The sequence below is a fragment of the Dipodomys spectabilis genome, unplaced genomic scaffold, assembly GCF_019054845.1.
Source record: "Dipodomys spectabilis isolate Male_0828 unplaced genomic scaffold, ASM1905484v1 ptg000073l, whole genome shotgun sequence".
Classification (NCBI taxonomy): Eukaryota; Metazoa; Chordata; class Mammalia; order Rodentia; family Heteromyidae; genus Dipodomys; species Dipodomys spectabilis.
In genome coordinates, this window is record NW_024870750.1 from 515,147 (window position 1) to 535,512 (window position 20,366).

At 46.2% G+C, this 20,366-nt stretch overlaps 1 protein-coding gene across 4 annotated transcripts in view; it reads left to right on the forward strand.

Annotated features, from left to right (window-relative positions):
• The first annotated feature begins 10,905 nt into the window (after window positions 1-10,905).
• The window catches only part of Samd4a (sterile alpha motif domain containing 4A), a 227,698-nt gene continuing 218,237 nt past the window's right edge, over window positions 10,906-20,366 (forward strand). Inside the window, exons 1-2 of one of the 4 annotated variants that reach the window (XM_042682597.1) lie at window positions 10,906-11,122; window positions 12,300-12,926. In XM_042682597.1, the coding sequence (XP_042538531.1) occupies window positions 12,731-12,926 (196 nt within the window). In that variant the 5' untranslated portion in view covers window positions 10,906-11,122; window positions 12,300-12,730. Of the gene's footprint in view, window positions 11,123-11,941; window positions 12,113-12,299; window positions 12,927-20,366 lie in introns of those variants that run through there. The other 3 variants (XM_042682599.1, XM_042682600.1, XM_042682598.1) reach the window with 3 other exon arrangements.

The following is a 20,366-nucleotide window of genomic DNA, read 5'->3' on the forward strand; positions in this document are numbered from 1 at the left end:
AGGGTGGGGCTGGGAAGGTGGCTCAGTGGTAGAGCGTTTGCCTTGCATGTATGAGGTCCTGGGTTCGATTCCTCAGCACCACATAAGCAAAAAGCCAGAAGTGGCTTTGTGGCTCAAGTGCTAGAGGGTTAGCCTTGAACTGAAGAGCTGAGGGACAGTGCCCAGGCCCAGAGTTGAAGCCTCATGACCGGACCCCCTCCCCCCCCCCAAAAAAAGACACAGGGTACCAAAACCAAATACTGTGACAATGGGATAAACCAAAGGGGGAACAAAAGAAAAGAAAAAAGAAAACAACTTCACACAGAACATTAAAACAATAACAGGGCTGGGAAGATGGCTCAGTAGTAGAGTGCTTGTCTTGCATTCATGAGGCCCTGGGTTTGATTCCTTAGCACCACATAAGCAGAATAAGCCGACATGGCACTGTGGCTTAAATGGTAGAGTGCTAGCCTTGAGCTGATGAGCTGAGGGACAGTGCGCAGGCCCAGAGTTCAGGCCCCACAACCAACAACAACAAAAAAAAACAAAACACAAACAAAAAACCCAATAACAACAACAAAGAAAAACCTTTTGTTTCCATACCTTGCAGATCATTTCGATTTTACTAGTATCTTCATCGCACCCTATCAGTCAAAGTCACAAGCCCGTACAGGTTCAAGGGAAGCAGACATGGTATCTATCTCCTGATGGAAGGAACATTAAAAAACTTCTAGTTTTCTTCTCAAGCCACTATCACCTATGTTCCTAGACACCAATTGCAACATTAATTTGAGTGAGGAGAAAATGACCTATGCCAAGATCTGAGACCTAACCATTAAGTTTACCAATGCAGAGATCATGTATGGCCTGGTTAGTCACAATTCGGGTAGTAGATACATGTGTGGTAAAAATCTGTCTGGAATTAAGTCATGAGTTTGGGAGGAAGAAACTTGGAGGCAACAAATTGAAATCATCCTTTGAGGATTTTCTTATAAACGGAAGGAAGAAGATGACGTAATAACTATAGGGATCTGGGTTGAGTAGTTTAAGGTGAGAGCTAGCGGTAGCATTTTCCTGCTCATAAGAATGATCTAGTAAAGAGGAAGATGTTGATGTAGCTAGAGTTAATAGGAACAATTGCTGGAGTGATGTCGTTAAGACAGCCAAAGAATACTTGTGCATCTCCTTTCTCTTCAACCTCTTTCCTTTCATATTATACCAGAAGAGAAGCTGTGGCTCAAAGTGATAGAGCACTGGCCTTGAGCAAAGGCTCAGGGACAGCACCCAGGCCCCAAGTTCAAGCCCCACAACCACCACCACCACCAACAAAGAGTTTAGTCTTAAGACATTCTGAGATGCCTAACTTGTTTAATTCAATTCATTGAAATTCCAGGCACTTAAAATCTTTATCATTGCTAGATCCTACAGCAATTCTGCAAATATGTGCAAAGCTCAAGACTGAGCCAGTCAGTTAGCAGGGAGGAAGAATAGCTCTTATATATGTTTTCTTGGCTCTAAATGTGTTGTATTTATATCAGCAATGGAGCTTTTGTCTCTCAGCTCCAAATTCTCCATTCAATCCTCTGCTTTGTGCTACTGGGGCTGGGATTCTGCAAAATCCACATTTATGTGTTGCCAGCTGCCTCCCTTTGAGGCACTGGAATTTAGAGCAATGGAATGAGCTAGGAAGACAGGAAGAAGGGATTTCCCCGATTCTGCTTGTTTCCTGGGTGCTTTCTGTGTGCACTTGTCACTTCCTGTTCCTGTGACTGTCCTCAGCATCTCTTCATTGTGGCAGTCATGGGTGTTTCCAGAACCAGTAGGTGATCCAGATTGCCATTCTTCTAACATTTGTCAAACCTGCTTCTCAGCCCCCTCCCCCCACCAGTTGCAGCCCAGCCACATGCCCCGGTCCCCACCAGAGGTCTGAGTGTGCCCTTTGGCTCTGGGAGGGCCCAGCCTCCAAACATCTAAATAATGTGAACATTACTTTGTTTCTTTATCCTAAGGATGGTGGCTGCTATATTGCTACCTCTGTTTTACCTCTGGGTTTTCTTTCTGACTTTTCAGTTAATAAGTCTTTATATTAATAATCTGATAAAAAATATCAATTTGGTTTCTGTCTCCTAACTGGATTCTAGTCAATACAGTTAGATATTATCTCGTATAATCTTGACACCATTTACTCAGGCAAATAGAAAATGGAGAAGAAAGAGAGGGGGTAATTAGCCTATAATACATAGCTACTGGTTATAGAGTTGGGGTATCAACCTAGTCTTTGTTTTTGTGCCAGGATTGGGGCTTAAACTCAGGTCCTGGGTGCTGTTCCTGAGCCTTTTTTTTTTTTTTTTGCTAATGTGGTACTGAGGAATTGAACTTAGGGTCTCATGCATTCTAGGCAAGCACTCTACCACTAAGCCACATTCCCTGCCCCTGAGCCTTTTATTTTATCAAAGCTAGTGCTCTGCCACTTGGGCCACAGCTCTACTTCCAGCTTTTTGGGTGATTAATTGGTGGTTGACTGTATTAATTTGGTAATTAATTGGACTTTCCTGCCAGAGCTGGCTTTCAACATCAATCCTTAGATCTCAGCCTCATGAGTAGGTAGGATTACAGGTGTGAGACTCCACACCTGGCTTTTTGTTTTGTTTTGTCTGAAGTTTCAGCTCTAATCACTAGCCACCCTCCTACATTGTTTGGAAAACACATGGGTTTTCAGCATGAGACTGTAAGTATGCTTTCTGAAGTCTTTCACCAATTTCGTTGCTTTTTGCTAGCCTATTGTCATACTTATTATTTCCCGAAATATGTCCCAGGCAACATGAGTACTATAGGCATTCCACCAGTGAAATACAGGTTCTGTATTCAAGTAAGTTAAGAACAGCACATATTTACAAGAATCACAGTGAACATTAGCATAGCAAAGGCTTTGAGAAATCTTGCAATTTCTTATACATTTGTTTTAGCTGGGAACATCTCAAGGATACGAAAAATGCCAAGTTGCTATAGTTTGGATGTCAAATGTCCCTTGAAGACCCCAGCTGCTATTGACATTATGGAGCTATTAAAAGATAGGGCCTAGTGGGAGGCTCTGAGGTCACTGGGTGTACCCTTGAACTATCTCCTTTCTTACTTCTGGGCCAAGAGGTGAGTGGATTTGTTTTGCCACATGGTTTTGCCATGAGGTACAGGCCCAAAGCAAGGGGCTAATCTATCATGGGTGAAACCTCCCAAACTGTGAGTTAAAGGAAGCTTTTTTGTGTATGTTGGTCTTAGGCCTTGAACTCAGGACATGGGCACTGTCCCTCAGCTTTTTTGCTCAAGACTAGTGATAGACTATTATGAGCCACAGTGACACTTCTGATTTTTCTGGTGGTTAATTGGAGATGATAGTCTTATGGATTTTCCTGCTCTGGTTGACTTCGAACTGTGGTCCTCAGATTGCAGATCCTCCTGAGTAGCTAGGATTACAGGTGTGAGCCACCAACACCTGGCAACTTCTTCCTCTTTATTATTGTATGTCTCAGATACTTGTTACAATGACAGGTTGTCATATAACGACTAAAACAGGTTAATCATGGTCTAATCTAATAAATCCTGTGCAACAGTAGTGCCTGAATAGGGGACAGTAGTTGGTATCCAAAATTATGGGATGGTTTCATCATACAGAACTTGCTGTTTAAAAGATATTGGAAAAGCCAGGTGCTGGTGGCTCACACCTATAATTCTAGCTATTCAGAAACAGATCTGAAGATCACAATTACAAGCCAGTCCTTGCAGACAAATCTGAGACTCTTCTCCAATTGCCAATGAAAAAATTGGAACTGGAGCTATGGCTCAAGTGGAAGAGCATCATCCTTAAGTAAAAAAGCTAAGCAAGAGTACAGGAACAAAGCACTAGTACTGGAAAAATAATTGGGGGTGGAAGAGGTAATGAAGGATTGGGGTGGTGGTGAATGTAGTCATAATATTCAATTAATCTCCTCTGAAACTAAAAACATTGAGGGGAATGGCTGGGAGAGAGAAAAAGGAATAACATTGATTAAGATGCATTGTACTTGTCAAAAGACATGTTGAATGGTAACTCCTTGGTACAGTTACTTACACATAACAAAATATAATTTAAAATTATGTAGGGAATGGAGAATCTGATCTTTGTTTAGGTTATCAGACTGTCTCTTTAGAGTTGTATGTTTTTGCTTTTCACAACCTATGGATACATCTTAATTGTACTTTCAGTGTAGGCAATTCTTGAATCAATAGTTAAGGTCAGAATAAGGTTTTGATGACTTCCAGTGTAAGCAATTTCTACTTTCTTCCTCTCATAAAAGTGCCATGAGGGCTGGGAAGGTGGCTCAGTGGTAGAGCGCTTGTCTTGCATGCCTGAGGCCCTGGGTTCGATTCCTCAGCACCACATAAGAAAAAAGCCGCAAGTGGCACTGTGGCTCAAGTGGTACAGTGCTAGCCTTGAGCTGAAGAGCTGAGGGACAATGTCCACGCCCAGAGTTCAGGCCCCACGACCAGATCCAAAAAAAAAAAAAAAAAGTCCCAGTATTGGCAAAAAATGCAAATATTATGTATAAGTGACAAAAGTAGAAAAGAAAATGAGAAAATGTTGTCATAATAGTTAGGTGAATAACCATCTTTGGCAAGGGACATAGCCTACATTTGCCGGGCGCTGGTGGCTCACGCCTGTAATCCTAGCTACTCAGGAGGCTGAGATCTGAGGATCGCGGTTCAAAGCCAGCCCGGGCAGGAGAGACCGTGAGACTCCTATCTCCAATAAACCACCAGAAAACTGGAAGTGGCGCTGTAGCTCAAGTGGTAGAGCGCTCGCCTTGAGCTGAAGAGCTGAGGGACAGCGCCCAGGTCCAGAGTTCAAGCCCCACAACTGACAAAAAAAAAAAAAAAAAAGAAGTGCCATGAATACAAAAGTCTCACTTTTACAATCCTGGAGATAGGAGTGGTTTTGCAGTGCTTGTATTTAACCTTTTGACTGTATTTACTTGAAAGTTTGTCTATGATAGATTATGAGATGTTCTTGTTAAAAATGATAATTAATGCTTCACAGGTTTGTTTATTTTTAAGAAGTGTGAATCCATCTGCATTTGTGTTTGAAATTGTAGTTCATTTGCTTAAATTTTTTTGTACTTGAGTAACTGCACCAGTTAATTGGTTTGGATTATATTGTTAGAACTCTGTCAAAGAGAAGTGTACCTTAAGGGTCTGAAAAATTAGAGGTAGGCCTCTATCTAACTCCATTGTAGACAAAGAGCCCCTGAAGTATGCTAATGACAGGTGGCAGGCTTATGGGGGCATGGGAATGGTGTATCTCCAGTGTGTCCAGCCTGAAAACCCACTGTACTGCAAACAAACACTTTTTTTTCTTTTCCTTTGAGGCAGAGTTCTGCTATGTTGCCCAGGCTGGCCTCTAATTCATAAGGTCTCCTGCCTCAGCTTCCTGAGTAGTTGGGATTACAGGCATGTGTCACTGTACCCAGCTAAAACCTGATTTCAGTGACAGACACTCTTCTTTGTCTAAATATGCTATAGATGTCTGTAGGATATTAATGTACAGCTGCTTGAAGAAGGACACAGGGTTTCCCCAGGAACCTTTCCAGGGCTTATCTTAGCAAATTCGCAAGGGCTCTCTCTCTCTCTCCTCTCTCTCTCTCTCCCTCTCTCTCTCTCTCCCTCCTTCCCCCCCTCTCTCCTTCTCTTTTGGAGGCAGGGTAGAAGGAAGGAAAGAACAAAGGAAGGAAAGAAAAGTCAGACACCTGTGACTCATGCATATATATTAGCTACTCAAGAGGCTGAGACTTGGCGGACTGAGGTCCAAAACCAGGCTGGACAGGAAACTCCATCTCCAATTAACTAGTAAAATGCTAGCTAGCATGGTAGCCATGGCTCAAGGAGTAGAACCCTAGCTATGAAAAAACAAGCTGAGTAGGGAGATCACATGGCCCTGAATTCAAGCTCCATTACTAGTAAGAGAGGAGAGAAGAGAGAAGAGACAGAGGAGAGAGGACAGAGAGGGAGAGAGGGAATGAGAGAAAGAGAGAGGAGAGAGGGAGGGAGAGAGAGAGAGACAGAAAAAGACATAGAGAAGCTGGTACCAGTGGCTCATGCCTATAATCCTAGCTACTCAGGAGGCAGAGATCTGAGAATCGTGGTTTGAAGCCAGCCTGGGAGGAAAGTCTGGGAGACTCTTATCTCCAACAAACTATTCAAAGAAGTCAGAATTGGCACTGTGGCTCAAGGGGTAAAACACTAGCCTGGAGCAAAAGCAGCTCAGGGACAGTGCCCAGACTCAGAGTTGAAGCCCCAGGATTGGCAGAAACAAAACAAAACAAATGAAGGGAATTAGGCGGAATTAAGCATTCAGCTAAACCTGTCATGTTTTTGCATGCAAGACAGCACCAATTTATAGTGTTTTCAGAGTTTTCTGTGTTTTCTAAACTTGCCCAATTAAAAAAATAAACTACAAAATTAACTATGTATGCAGATTTTCAGGTCCCAGGCCCAGTAAATCAAGAGTTAACAGGCAAATGGGTCTGGAAATGTGTGTGGTTAATAAAAGCTCCAGGTGCATCTCATAATGGAGAAGTTTGCTCAACATTTGTAATTGAGGCTCACCTGGGGACTTTCAAGATTCTGATTTACTCCTATGGAGGAACTTGGGGATCTGGAATTTTAATAAGGCCCCAAGAGATTCTAACGTTCAGGTTTTGTGAACCCCACTGTGAGAAGCACTGATAGCTTGCAAACTCAGTCTTAGTTCTTAGAGCCAAAGCAGTGACAGCTTTTACTAAGGACTTGTGCATCTTTTGACTTTGCAGACACTGTTTATAAACTATTTGTCTTTTAAAACTTTTCCACTTAATTTGAAAACTTCTTAAAAAAATTGCAAACATCGGTTGGGAATGTGGCTCAGTGGTAGAGTGTTTGCCTAGCATGCAAGAAGCGTAGAGTTTGATTCCTCGGTACCACATAAACAGAAAAAGCTGGAAGTGGTGCTGTGGTTCCAGTGGTACAGCACTAGCCTTGAGCAAAAGAAGCTCAGGGACAGTGCCTAGGCCCTGAGTTCAAATCCCATGACTAGCAAAAAAAAATCTGCAAACATACAATACCCATTATACTACCTGCTCCAACATTTGTCACATTTACTTCGTGTATGTATACATGTATATATGTATGTTTGTTTTTGGTGCTGGAACTATGGCTGGAACTCAAGGTCTCTGTCTCTGTCTCTGCTTTTTTCACTCATGACTAATGTTTACCATTTGAGCCATATCTCTACTTCTGGCCTCCTGTTGGTTAGTTGGAGATGAGTCTGTTGGATTTGTTTGCTCAGGCTGGCTTTGAATCACAATCATCAGATTACAGCTTCCCAAGTAGCTAGGATTACAGGCGTGAGCTATGGGTTCCTGGATTTATGTATTTTAACTGAATTATTTCAGTGTAAGTAAATGTCATCAAGTTTAAAATATCACCTGTCTCTTGAAACTATTCATCCAAAAATGCCAGCTCAAAAAGACAACAGATTCAACAGTCCCTTTCTCTCTTTTCCGGGAGAACAACTACCACTTCTGGTCTCTTAATTGCCTTCCCATGGGCTCACTTCACATGGCACAGGTGTAGTGTTCACAGGGGGTGCATATGCACATGTGCATGTGCATAATTTACATATTCGGGATTTACCACTAGAGTTGGAGAGACCATGACTCTTCTACTTTGGTGTCTATTTGCTGCATTTGCCTACTACAGTGTGTTATACCCCACAAACACTTCTTGTTGAATGAATTGATGAATGTTAAAGTTCAGAAGAGCAGATAGTGGCCCAAGACTGGAGTATTAGCATGCCAGCCCAAAGGACCAGAAAAGCGTCACAGGTCTATCCACACACAGAAGATGCTAGGCTGATCTGGCCAGTGGAACCACAGAGCTGAGACAGAGAGACAGTGTCCAGAGGCTATGATAAGATAGGGTAAACACAAGTCAGGCTCACAAACAGTAGTTGGGATGGAGACCTAAGTGTTATATATGGGACCCCCTCAATGCACTATGGAGCTGGGAATGCAACACAGGGGTGAAAATGTTCTATTCTTGAACTATATCCTGAGCCTGTATAGTATTTTTTTAAGGACACTTTCTAAATTTAAATCTGTAACCCTGAGTTTATACAGCATTTTAATTTTAAAACTTACAGTAGAAAAATTAGAATATATAGAGAAATAAGATAGTCCTTACTAATCCTACCATAGAGGAAAAATCACCATAGTTACCATTTTGGTGTCATCTCACATTTTTTCTTAACATACATACATACATATATATATATATATATATACTGTATGATAAATGGTATGTTATATTATTATTTATGAAATATTTTTCAAATCTTTTGTTATTAAAAAAGGTAATGCACAAAGGGATTGCAGTTACATAAGTCAGGTAGTAATTTCTTTTTGGACAATGTCACCCTTTCTTATATATATTCTACATATAAAATAACGAATTTTATTTATATCTTAATATAACTAATTACATGTTTATATACTTAAATGTGTAGTGGATCTATGGCATTTTATTTTATATTAATGTTAAATAATTAAGGATATGCCATGCAAAGATCTACAGTAGGTTTTTTTGAACAAAAATATCTTTTCCTAGCACGATGCTGTAAGGATCTCTGTCTGCCAGTAGATGGCACTATTTTCATTTGTCAGCGTAAGTAGAAGTCTAAAATGTTTGCCTCCAGGCAATATTTTTGTTTTATTTTTCAGTTTTACCATTTGTTTACTAAGTGGCAGGTGACAATAAGCAAGTTACTTGCTTTCCTTTAGGATATTCACTCAGGAACTTCCAAAACCCTTTTGGCTTCCAAAACATCTTTGGCTTACATTCACAAGCAAGGCTTACATAGAGAGACCATGCACTAATCCTCTCCCTTGTTTCCTAATGGAAGCTATTAATAAGGACTAGCTAACCCATCGTTATTTTAGAGAAAAAGCTATCAGGCCTTTCTGAGGCTATGAAATCAAACAAAACAAAAATGAAGCATTAACTCTAGAATTCTTGTTTTCCACATAGGACAGTATTAATCAAATCATGCAGATTTCTTTCATGGCTAGTTAATAATGAACTTAAAAAATTACACATTCTATTGTAATGCACCTAATTTTTTGTGGCTCAAACCTTTCAAAACAGTAAGAGATGAGCTAGATGCTGGTGGCTCATGCCTATCATTCTAGCTACTCAGAAGAGATCTAAGGATCTCGGTTCAAAATCAGCCTGGGCAGGAAAGTCTGTGAGATTGTTATCTCGAATTAATCACCAAAAAGCCCTACGTGGAGTTGTAGCTCTAGTGGTAGAGTGCTAGCCTTGTGCAAAAACACTTAGAGACAGCACCCAGGTCCTGAGTTCAAGCTCCAGTATAGGCGCAAACAGAAAAAAAAACTTAACAATAGGGTAGATGCTGCGATATGTCTGACAAGAAATTATATCTGAAGTGAGAAGAAAGGATGAACAATTCAGGGTCGAGAAAGCAAAGGAGGGGGGTGACATTATCCCAAAAGAAATGTACTCTGCCTGACCTGGGTAACTGTAACCCCATCTGTACATCACCTTTATAATGTCAATAACAAATTTAGAAAATATTCCAGGTCCGATGCGGGAACTGAGAGACGTTCGTATTCAGTAGTGGAGTAAACATCTCAGCTACCGGATTAGCGGATCAGCGAGGGCCGCAAAGGCCGGCTAGCCAGGCTGCGTTTGTTTTCCTGGTGACTACAAGGATTCCTTGTAAACGTGCCATGGAGAAAATTCTCGAAGGCTGTGTTTCCAGATAGGCTCACCAGGTCCTTCTTGGGCATGCTCCCTTCGAATGAGAAGAAGGTCCGGCGATTTTTAAGTTTTAGGCTATTTTTAGCTTATCCTCTACTTTCGGACTCGCGGGAGACACTTTCCAGCCTAACGAGCGCGGACGGCTGGTCTCCCGCCTGGGCCCGGGACGCCTGGAAGCCCAGCCTGGCCCCACCTGTCGCGCACACTCTGCACACCCCGCGATCCGCAAGTGCGGACAGGTGTCCTCTGCCCCGCCCCGGGCCCAGAGTCGCAGCCTCGCAGCGGGCGAGCCTGCGAAATCCGCTGTCTCCCTCGGGGACAGCGAGGCCAGGGAGAGGGTGTCGGGGTGCGTGTGTGCGCGTGTGTGTGTGAATGTCTGAGAAGCAAAAGGCACCCAGCCCCCCCGACTGGGGTCGAGTGGGGTGTCGGGGTCCGGCCCTGCACGCGTTCCTCCGACTCCGGCCGCACGGGGCCGCGCTCCCAGGCCCCGTCCAGTCCTGCGCACGGCCCTCCGCCCTCCAGCGCCTTTCGCGTCCGCGACCCCGGGAACCCATCCAAGCCCCTAGCGGCGGTGACTCCGGGTGTCCACGGGTCCCAGCGGGGCCGAAGGGTCACCCAAGCCGGCGAACCTCATTCCCAAGGACAAGCAGCGAGTGGCTGCACCGCTCCCCCTCCCCCGTTCCCTCGCGGGACTCGGGAGGCTGCAGTGACCCAGCCCCTCTAGAACCCCCCCCACCCCCACCCCGGGCGGCCGCGGGGAGGCACGCGCCCGGACCCCGCCCCTTCTCCAAACTTCTACCCGCGCGCGCGGGTTCCCTCGGTCCGACCCCTCTGCGCCATCCGGCTCCTCCCCCTCGCTCTCCACCCCCTCCACCTCCTCCTTTTCTGGTCCCCTCTGTGGAATCCGCCCCCCTCCCGCCCGTCGGGTCTGGGGATCCTCCCCCGACTCCCCCCGCGTGCCGCCGCCGCCGCCCAGGTTCCTCCCCCCCACCCCCCCAGCCCGGGCGCTCCCTGCCAAGCCCATGATGTAATGGTGTATGTTAATCAGTAGCATGTGGGGAGCTCCGGCTCTGGCGGCTCAGTCCTCCGCGAGCCGACACTGGAGGCAGCAGCAGCTACAACAGCAGCGGCGGCGGCAGCGCCCCGATCCCGCCGCGCCGTCCTCTCCCCGGGCCGCCCGCCCCGACGGCATGGCCCGCAGCCCGCGCTTCGGGCGCCCCCAACCCCGCTGAGAGCCGCCGCGGCCCGGACCCGCGCGCCGAGGGCCCCCCGAGCCGCCGGGATGAGCCGCGCCGAGGTGAGCCCCGGACTTGCCCTTCCGCCCACTGTGGGGGTCCCTTTCCCCAAGAAGTTCTAGGAACCCAGAGACAGGATGCTGGGAGAGAGTTGCGCCGTCCGAGTGACTCCTCTCCCCGCCGCTGGAGGCCACCAGAACGGGGATCGCACCAGGGGAGCCCCCAAAGCTTAACTTTCTTCTTTGCAATCATTACGGGGGGGGGGAAGGGGGCGTTTGTCGACGGCAGGAATCCTCTCGGGAAAGCCGTGAGAGGAGGGGGGGGAAATCTCTACTGTCGGGGTGCTTGGCGTGCGCCCGCCACCGCGCCGTCTCCGGCCGAGGAGGCACGGGGCGAGGGCAGACCCGGCGGGCGGCGGGCGGCGGGGGCAGGACGCTGACTCCACACGCGCGCGTCCACACACGGGCGCACCCGCACGCACACCTCCGCCGCTTCCCGGCGAAGCAGGCCCCGGGCGACCTCCCTGGTGGGCTGCAGCGCTGCGCCGGGGAGTCCGGGCTCCGCGCCGCGCCGCCGCCCGCTGGGCGCGGAGCTTCGGGTGGGGGAAGAGTTTATTTTTGTCTCGAGCTGCTGCCGCGGCTGCTCGCGGCCTAAATCCAGAGGGGCGCCTGACGGTGGAGATGCTGGCTGTGGCTGTAGATGGAGCTGCAACCGCTCGGTGGCTTCTCCAGGAGGAGGAGGAGGAGGAGGGAGGGGAGGAGGGGGAGGGAGGAGGGAACCGCCGCTGCCTCCGCCCCTGCTTTGCATTAGCCCGCACCCCCACCCCCGCGCCCCTTCGCCGCCGCAGTGCAAGTTTTCAGCGCGGGGAAAATCTGTTGCTAGTGCTTGGCGTTCGCAGGCACAACCCCCGAGGCCACCCCGGGCGGGGCGTGCGGGGAGCCCCGCAGACGATCGTAGCCGCAGCAACAGGGAGCCGCGGGGTCTCCTCCCGCACCTGGGAAGGAGGCTTCTGGCCATTCCCGGCTGGGAAATAACCCATCTTCCGCATCCCGGTGCGGAAGGGGAGGCTGGAATCGGGGAGGGGGAGCTCGACCTTTGCGCTACACCCCCTCCCCAACCTTCGCCCCCCACCAGCCCCATCCCCGGCCCTCCCCATTGCCCCCCTCCTTCCCCCCCCCCCAACCCGGGCGCACTCCTCCTCTGGCCCAGGTCTCACTGCAGCTCTTTCTCTGCTTCCAGTGGTGATCGCCGCTCGGGAATGCGGGTGTGAAAGGTCCGAGCAGCCGCCCCAGCGGGGAGGAGACCCCGGGACGCCGGAAACCACCATCCCGAAGCTGCGAGAAGGGGGGGAAAAAGAGAGCATTCTTCATTCAGTTGTGTGCCTTGTCAGGGATAGGAAAAAAAATCGCTTTTTTTTTTCTTATAAAGAAACACTTCCGTGCTACTGTCTGTCATCGTCTCCGAGGGAAATCAGCCAGAATCACCGGAACGTAACCGCCAGCGGACCGGAGAGGCAGCAGCCCAGGCAGTACCTGCCGCGTCCCGGCGCCCGAGCCACCTTGGAACGGGAACGCGTCTCCGGCGGCCACGGGGCTGCGGCTCTGCCAAACTTTGGGGCGGGCGGGAGTACCGAGGGGGGCTTGGAATAGACGGAGGGCGGCCCCCTAACCATGATGTTTCGCGACCAGGTCGGGGTGCTGGCGGGCTGGTTTAAGGGCTGGAACGAGTGCGAGCAGACTGTTGCGCTGCTATCGCTGCTGAAGCGCGTGAGCCAGACCCAGGCCCGCTTCCTCCAGCTCTGCCTGGAGCACTCGCTGGCCGACTGCACCGAGCTGCACGTCCTGGAAGGCGAGGCCAACAGCCCGGGTAAGTGCGACGCCATCGGGCGTCCTCCCGCCCCCCCCCCCCCAGCCCACCCTGGAGCCTCACCCCTCCTCCTGCACCTCTAGCTTCAGATCCGGCCCCGCCCCCTCCCGCCCCCCCTCGCCCGCCGCAGCGCAGACCCCCCCACCCCCCAATCGCGCCAGCCCCTCGGGATCTTAGCCTGTACCCCCGATCCGGTTTCCCCCTCCGCTGGCCGCTTTGGGGGTTTTGTCCACTGTGAACTCCTTAGTCCTATTCCGTGTGGTAGCCACGGTAGCGTGAATGATTGATTTTTTTTTTTCTTCTCCCATGCAGTTTCCTGGGAAATAAGTAAGTCAGGTCACGTAGAGTCTGGATTTTCTGTGTGTGTGTGTGTGTGTGTGTGTGTGTGTGTGTGTGTGTTTCCCTCCCTTAACATTCCCGCCCCCACCCTCCCTTCTTTTGGGCAACGTGGCTCGCTGGATTTCAGCAACACATGTGAAAGCCCCGGGATTGCCCTATGGCTACAAACTCAAATCGGGCTGTATGAAGAATGCCTACAAATGCGATTCTATGATTCTCCCTCCCTCCCCCTTACCCCAGACAGATATAACGGTTTTAAGAGGCTTGTCTTCAGAATAATATGTAGGTGACGCTACAGGCTATTAAAATGACACTTGCAGTGGGGATGTGACGTGGCTACACACTGGTGGTGACGTCCGCCGTATTGATAAGGATCTTGGAGGAAGAGCAGGCATGAATTGGGCTCCTTAACGCTTTTCCTTAGGAAACTTTCCTGAATGGCACAAAATTGTTTCCCGGTACCCTGCTGGTATTTACAGACACCTCCACTCGTATAGAATGTAATCTTCTCTCGCAAAGGTCCAGCAGTTTGCCATTTGCTAGCCTACATGGTGACAGACTGAAATTATATCCTCACAGTAATCGGAGGCTGTGCGTGTGTGTGGGGGGGGAGGCAGGGAGGTCTGCTAGTGTGTAATTTTTTTTTTTGGAAGGGAGAAAATTCTTTGGTTCACACTGCTGCAGGAGGGTGAACAGAGCCCCCAGTGTTTCTGCAGAATAAAGAATGCAGGGTCCTCTTCCAGCTGTTCCCTGTTAGCACAGCAAGCCTTCAAGACTGGGCAGAGCTCTGGGCTGCCTTTTGATGATAAGGTCCAGTCCAGCAGTCCAGGGCAGGGGGCCTTGGGAGACAGTCAAGTTGTGCCTTTACAGGAGCAAGAGAAAAGCTGGCCGCTTCCTCATTCCTCCTGGCTGGCATTGGGCATTGGTGCTCCTGAGGTTGAAATCATTAAGATGGGATGTTTCCATATATAGAATCGCAGGGTGGTGTGGTGAAGGCTGGAAATCCTCACAGGCCTTTTCCTGATGGCACCCAAAGGAACCTGCTTTGTGGAGCAAGGAGGTCCATCCAGCCATAGGGCTCCTCACAACTATGGCAGTGCCAGGGCCCCCTTTGCTTGAGCACCACATTTATAAATAGCTGAGGGCCAGCCTCCTTCCTAAGCAGTAGAAGCATGACAAGGATAATTCATGATCTATTTGCTTTGCTTTTTAATGTCAACCCATAGCCCAGTGCACCCGGGTGTTTTTGCTTTCTCAGGTTTGACAAACAAGGTTAAATAAACGTTTTTTTTTTTTTTTTTGGGTAGAACCCAAGAATTTAAGTATAGTCATTTATGTTGAATGCTTTGACTTCAGCTTGTCGGGACTGTTTAAACAAGTGATAAATCTTTACATTAGTCAAATATTGGCACTTTTCTTTTTCCCTTTGAGTAATGATGAGAGATCTTTCCTAATATAGCTTCTGTCAGCTTAGGAAAGAAAGGAATGAGATGTTGTATTTTACTAAACAGAAGTATTACTTTAAAAACTTATAATTTAACATGTTCCAACTATTTGCTAATTTTTTCCCCTCTCAAACTTAAAAATATGTACCAAGATTTGAAATCAGGGCTCCAGCCTAGCCTGCTCAGCTTGCTTGGTTAGGACTCTACAACTTGAGCCACCACCACCCCCTGAACTTTGCTGTCTGGCCTGACTTGGAACTATGATTCTCCTGATCTTACTTTCCTGAGTAGCTAGAATACAGATGTGAGCTACTGGTTCTCAGTTCAAGTTTTTTAATTTTTTTTAAAAATCATACATATTTGTGTAAAGTATACACATCTTTGTACCATTAAATAATGTAGCTGTGTAAAATATATCATGCCATTATGTAAAATAGGGACCATTTTTCTAGTTTTTGGATTGATCTCTCAAGTGAAACATTTTACTGGCATTTGTTTTATTGTGTGGTCTGGACAGAAATTTATTAGGGACGTCACATGGTTGTCTGATTTACTTTTGGAGGATAGAATCATAGACAGCATCAAGATCTATCACTGAGTGCCTGTGGGTCTTTCTTCCCATCTGGAACTTAGCAGAAATGTCCACTTAGCAACCAGAACAGATGGCATAAGTGACCAGACCCTATCTCAGAACATATTATTTTCCTAGATGCAATCCTAACTTTTTCGCTGTAATTTGACAATGATCCATAGATGATATATTAGGAATAGCACATTAAGAATAGAATAAGCTGGATACTGGTAATTTATTTTTTCACGTATAAACTACTAGTTCCTCAGAAGCCTGAGATCTGAAGATTGTAGTTTGAAGCCAGCCCGGGGAAGAATTTTATCTACAATAACCAGCAAAAAACCAAAAGGTGGAGGTGTGGCTCAAGTGGTAGAGCCCCACCTTGAACAAAAAGCTAATGGAGGTTTGAGTTCAAGCCCTAGTTCCAGCACACAAGAAAAGAATGGGATGAGAGGTTGCTGTAACCAGCAGTGAAAGTGACTCCTGATTACCTGACAGCTAGAAAAGAATTAGGAGAACTATAACTTTAGACACAGGAATTGGAGTGAAAGGCCTGAAGGCTTGGAGCTCTTAAGGTAGGAACCCTTAGTTGATCCTGCTGGCATCCCTCCCTTTGTAAAACAAAACAAAACAAAAGACTAATGATTGCTGTTTACTGGTAATAGCAACAAACTACCAAAAGGATATATTAGGTAAAAAAAAGACTCTCTAAGAAGACTGGGAAAAGCTCAGTCTACTTGGGAAATATTTACACCCAAGTTAATTAACCTCTGAATCTGTTTTGATGTGTCTTACCAATTCAGAAAACTAGGCTGTGCTGGATGACTCATTCATTGAATGGCTGAGATTTCCTGTAACCAAGTCATCCTCTATCTTCTACTTCATTTTGTAATCATCAATTAAAGCATGTGCATTTTTTCTTTTAATTATATCTTAACTTTAAAATTGGATAGATGGGAACCAAATTTATATCTAGGGCTTGATCTCAGTGTAGTAAAGAAAAACCATTAATAATAATATGAACTGACTTTGACCACTAAAAACTATTTTAGCCAGGCACCAGTGGCTCATGCCTATAATCCTGGCTACTCAGGAGGCTGAGATCTGAGAATTGTGGTTTGAAGCCAGCCCTGGCAAGAAAATCCTTAAGACCCTTATCTCCAATAAACTACTCAAAAAAGCCAGAAGTGGTGCTCAAGTGGTAGAGCACTAGCCTTGAGCAAAATAAGCCCAAGAAGAGCACCCAGGCTCAGAGTTCAAGCCCCAGGACAAGCAAAAAAACCAAAACCTAAAACCAATTATTTCTTTTGGTACTGGGGTTTGTCATACTTGCCCAGCAGGTGCTATTCCACTTGAGCTTTTCTACCAGCTCTGAACTTAGGTTTTTTTTTTTTTTTTTTTTTTTTTTGGGTCTGGTCGTGGGGCCTGAACTCTGGGCTTGGGCGTTGTCCCTCAGCTCTTCAGCTCAAGGCTAGCGCTCTACCACTTGAGCCACAGCACCACTTCCGGCTTTTTTCTTTTTTTTGCTTATGTAGTGCTGAGGAATTGAACCCAGGGCCTCATGCATGCAAGGCAAGCGCTCTACCACTGAGCCACCTCCCCAGCCCCTGAACTTAGTTTTTTTTTTTTCCTTGTTGATTTTATTTTATTTTTTTCCTCTTCAGTACTGGGGTTTGGATTTTGTTAGGCAGGCACGCTAACATTTGCCACACCTACATACAGCTCTAGTTATTTTTCAGGAAAGGTCACACATTTTTATCTGGGGCAGGCCTCCCTGTAGCTGGACTCATAGGTACATGTTCTGTTTATGTGTTCAAGTGGAGTCCCTATAATTTTTCTACCTGTGTTGGCCTTGCTCTGCCTTCTGAGTAGCTGGGATCATAGGTGTAAGCCACCCCACTAGACTGGTTTTAGTGCTTTTTGAGCTATGGTTTGTGTGTTTGCCTTGGAAATTAATTATTATTATTATTATTTTTGGTCGGTCATGGGGCTTGAACTCTGGGCCTGGGCGCTGTCCCTCAGCTCTTCAGCTCAAGGCTAGTACTCTATCACTTGAGCCACAGTGCCATTTCCGGCTTTTTCTGCTTATGTGGTGGTGAGGAATGGAACCCAGGGCCTTATTCATGCAAGGCAAGCACTCTACCACTGAGCCACCTTCCCAGCCCCTGGAAACGAATTCTTACCTTCACCTCCTCAGTAGTTGGGATTATAGTCATGGATCACCAGTTCTGGCCCTTGAGTGTGTGTTTTATTGCAAACTTTCATCCTCTTGAATTTACTGAAAATCTAGTGACTCATTGGGTTATCCTTTATGGTCATTAGAGAGCCAAAGTAGTTGACTCAGTGCGTACTGTAGTTTGAGTCTGGAATGTGTCCTAAAGGCTCCTGTGCTGCAAGTCCCTAGTTTGGTATTATTGCTTTGTTGTAGAACCTTTTACAGATGGAGCCTGTACAGAAATATTCAAGTCATTGGAGGTCTACTCTTATGGGGGATAGTGGGACACTTCCCCTTTTCTTTTCTTCAGCTCCCTGGCCATGAAGTGATAGGCATTGTTCTGTTGTGATGTGCTACCTGTCCCAAAGCAACCATGCCAACTGGTGATAGATTGGAACTGCCAAAACCATGTGTTAGAATAAACCCTTTCTCTTTATAAGTTGTTTCAGGTATTTAGTGAAAGAAATATGACTAACATAGTCATGACTTTATTTGTATGCTTATTTTTCTTTCTTAGTCTAGTGGTATTGGGCATTGGGCATAATCAACTCCTTTCTAGAAGCCTCACAACCTGAGAAAAGGGCCCTGCAGCTAGCAGCCAAGGTTTACATAGCAACTTCTGGCCAGTCTCAATTTGTAGATGGCTGTCTCTAGCAAAAATGGAATTCCCTGACTTTACTGCAATTCACCAAAGAGAATGAGGTTGTGTGGCTTTTTATTTATTATAATATTTGTCATTTGGACTTGATTTTTTTCAGTACAGTGAAATAAATGGAGATTGACAAATTAAGTCATTAAGGCTTTTAACCCCCAATATAGAGCATATTTTATGGGGGGAATGAGGTATGTCATGTACAATTAAAGATGTGAGTGAAAGGGTTATCTGAAATGTTGTCAGAAATGATATGGAATTGAAGGGGCATATTTGCCCACTCATTACTCAGTGACAATGTTGTTGATTCTGGTGTGTGTGTGTGTGCATGCACACACATCCTGGTATTGGAGCTTGAAATCAGAGTCTGGGTACATAGAGCTTTTACGCTCAAGTCTGATACTCTCCCACTTGGGCCACAGCTCCACTTCCAGCTTTTTGGTGGTTAATTGGAGATAAGTAGTCTCATGGACTTTCCTTTCCTGACTGGCTTTGAACTGCAATCCTCAGGTCTCAGCCTCTGAGTAGCTAGGATATGGGTTATAGCCTATCCAGTGCCTGGAAGTTCTGTTTTTGTTGTTGTTGTTGTTAATATGGCTTCAGATTTCTATAATACAGATATTTTTGTCTTTTATCTTCACTGGTTTCTTTAGATCCTAAATTCAGTAAACAGAAAGTTTTCCTGAGCATGTATGTGCATAAAATCTTACTTGTAGTTTTTACATTAATTTGTTCAGTCAACAACATTTTCAGGTTGCCTGCTGTTTTGTTTCAGTGTTACGCAGTTGGAATACATGACTGGATTTCTGCTGTAATGGGCAACTTACTCTATTCCAAGGCCTGGTGCTTTCAGTGTTCAGTAACTAACCAATACAACATGAAACATGCTGCAGTACAGATGTGGGAATAAAATGTATGGAAGGAGGGATTCTGGGAGCATTGTGAACCCAGCAGCTAATTGCTAGGGATGTGTGTGAAAGAAGACCTTACTGAGCAGGAGATGTGCTTGAGTTGAGTATTGAGGAGGAATGGAGGTTGGTTCAGTATATAAAGAAGCTTGTAGTTGTAGAAGAGGCCAGAAGATATTTCCTAAGTAGAAAGGACATTTGTACAGATGTGGCTCTGGGGGCAGGACTGACGATGCACAGGAGATGGTGAGCTTCTGGTGGCGCTAAGAGTGTCCAATGCTGAGCTCTAAGAGGCAGAAATTAGAAACAGACAGGTATGTGTACGCAAGACTGGGCCAGCCAAGGAATTTAGACTTTATTCTGCAGAGGTGATAGAGAACTCAAATGGACTGGTAGTCATGGGCATGCCAAAAATGCAGGAGTTGAAGGGGGGTGAGTATGGTGTGTGTGGTATAGAATGGATGAGTTGTGTGTGTGTGTGTGTATGTGTGTGTGTGTTGTATATGTGTGTGTGTAATGTGTAGTATATCATGTGTGTGGTCTGGGTATGTCTGTATACTTTGGCTAAATACTCAATCTTCCTTATGCAGGCATGTTCTCTGAGGGGCAGAAATGGGAGGAGGATGCAATTCAATTCAGTTTCCATTTTGGCTGAGGTAGTAGCTTCATGTGATTTCCATCAGCCCCAACCTGTGGGGATAAAGGAAGCTTGCTGTAAAGAAAAGGAAGATATGGTCCCAGGAACCATTTATTTATACCTGTGGGAGGGCTGAGGTCACAGAGGTCTCTGAGGGAATAGGTTTTAGAATCTGTCAGACAAGGCTAGTTCATTTCTAAGCCTCATTCTCCTTTCTGTCATGATGGCAATAAACTCTCCTTGTCTAGAAGTTCCTTGGTAATGACCCAGCAGGGATCTGTTTGCTCCTTTAGGTTTATACTTGCTTCTTGGTAATAACTAAAGCATATAAATACTCATTTCCTACGTGGTCAGAAATCTCTTCATTTAAAGGTTCTCTGGGAACCCAGAGAAGATGGGCACCACCTTCAACATTCTAGCTTTGTTGCTTGTACTTTCTATCATGCTAGGCCCTAAAAAATGCAGTCCTGATATAGCAGTCCTCAAATAGCTGGTCTTTTTCTTCAGTGGGTGAGCATGAAAAGGAGGAATCACTGGGCTGGAGAGGGAGGGTTTCACTTAGGGTGGTTGTCATTTTCTCTCAGTTGGTCTAGGATGGCCAGGCAATCACTAACTGTAAAATGCAGCAGGTCTTTCCCAGTCATACCCTTTGTAGTGAGTGACTTGGACTTTG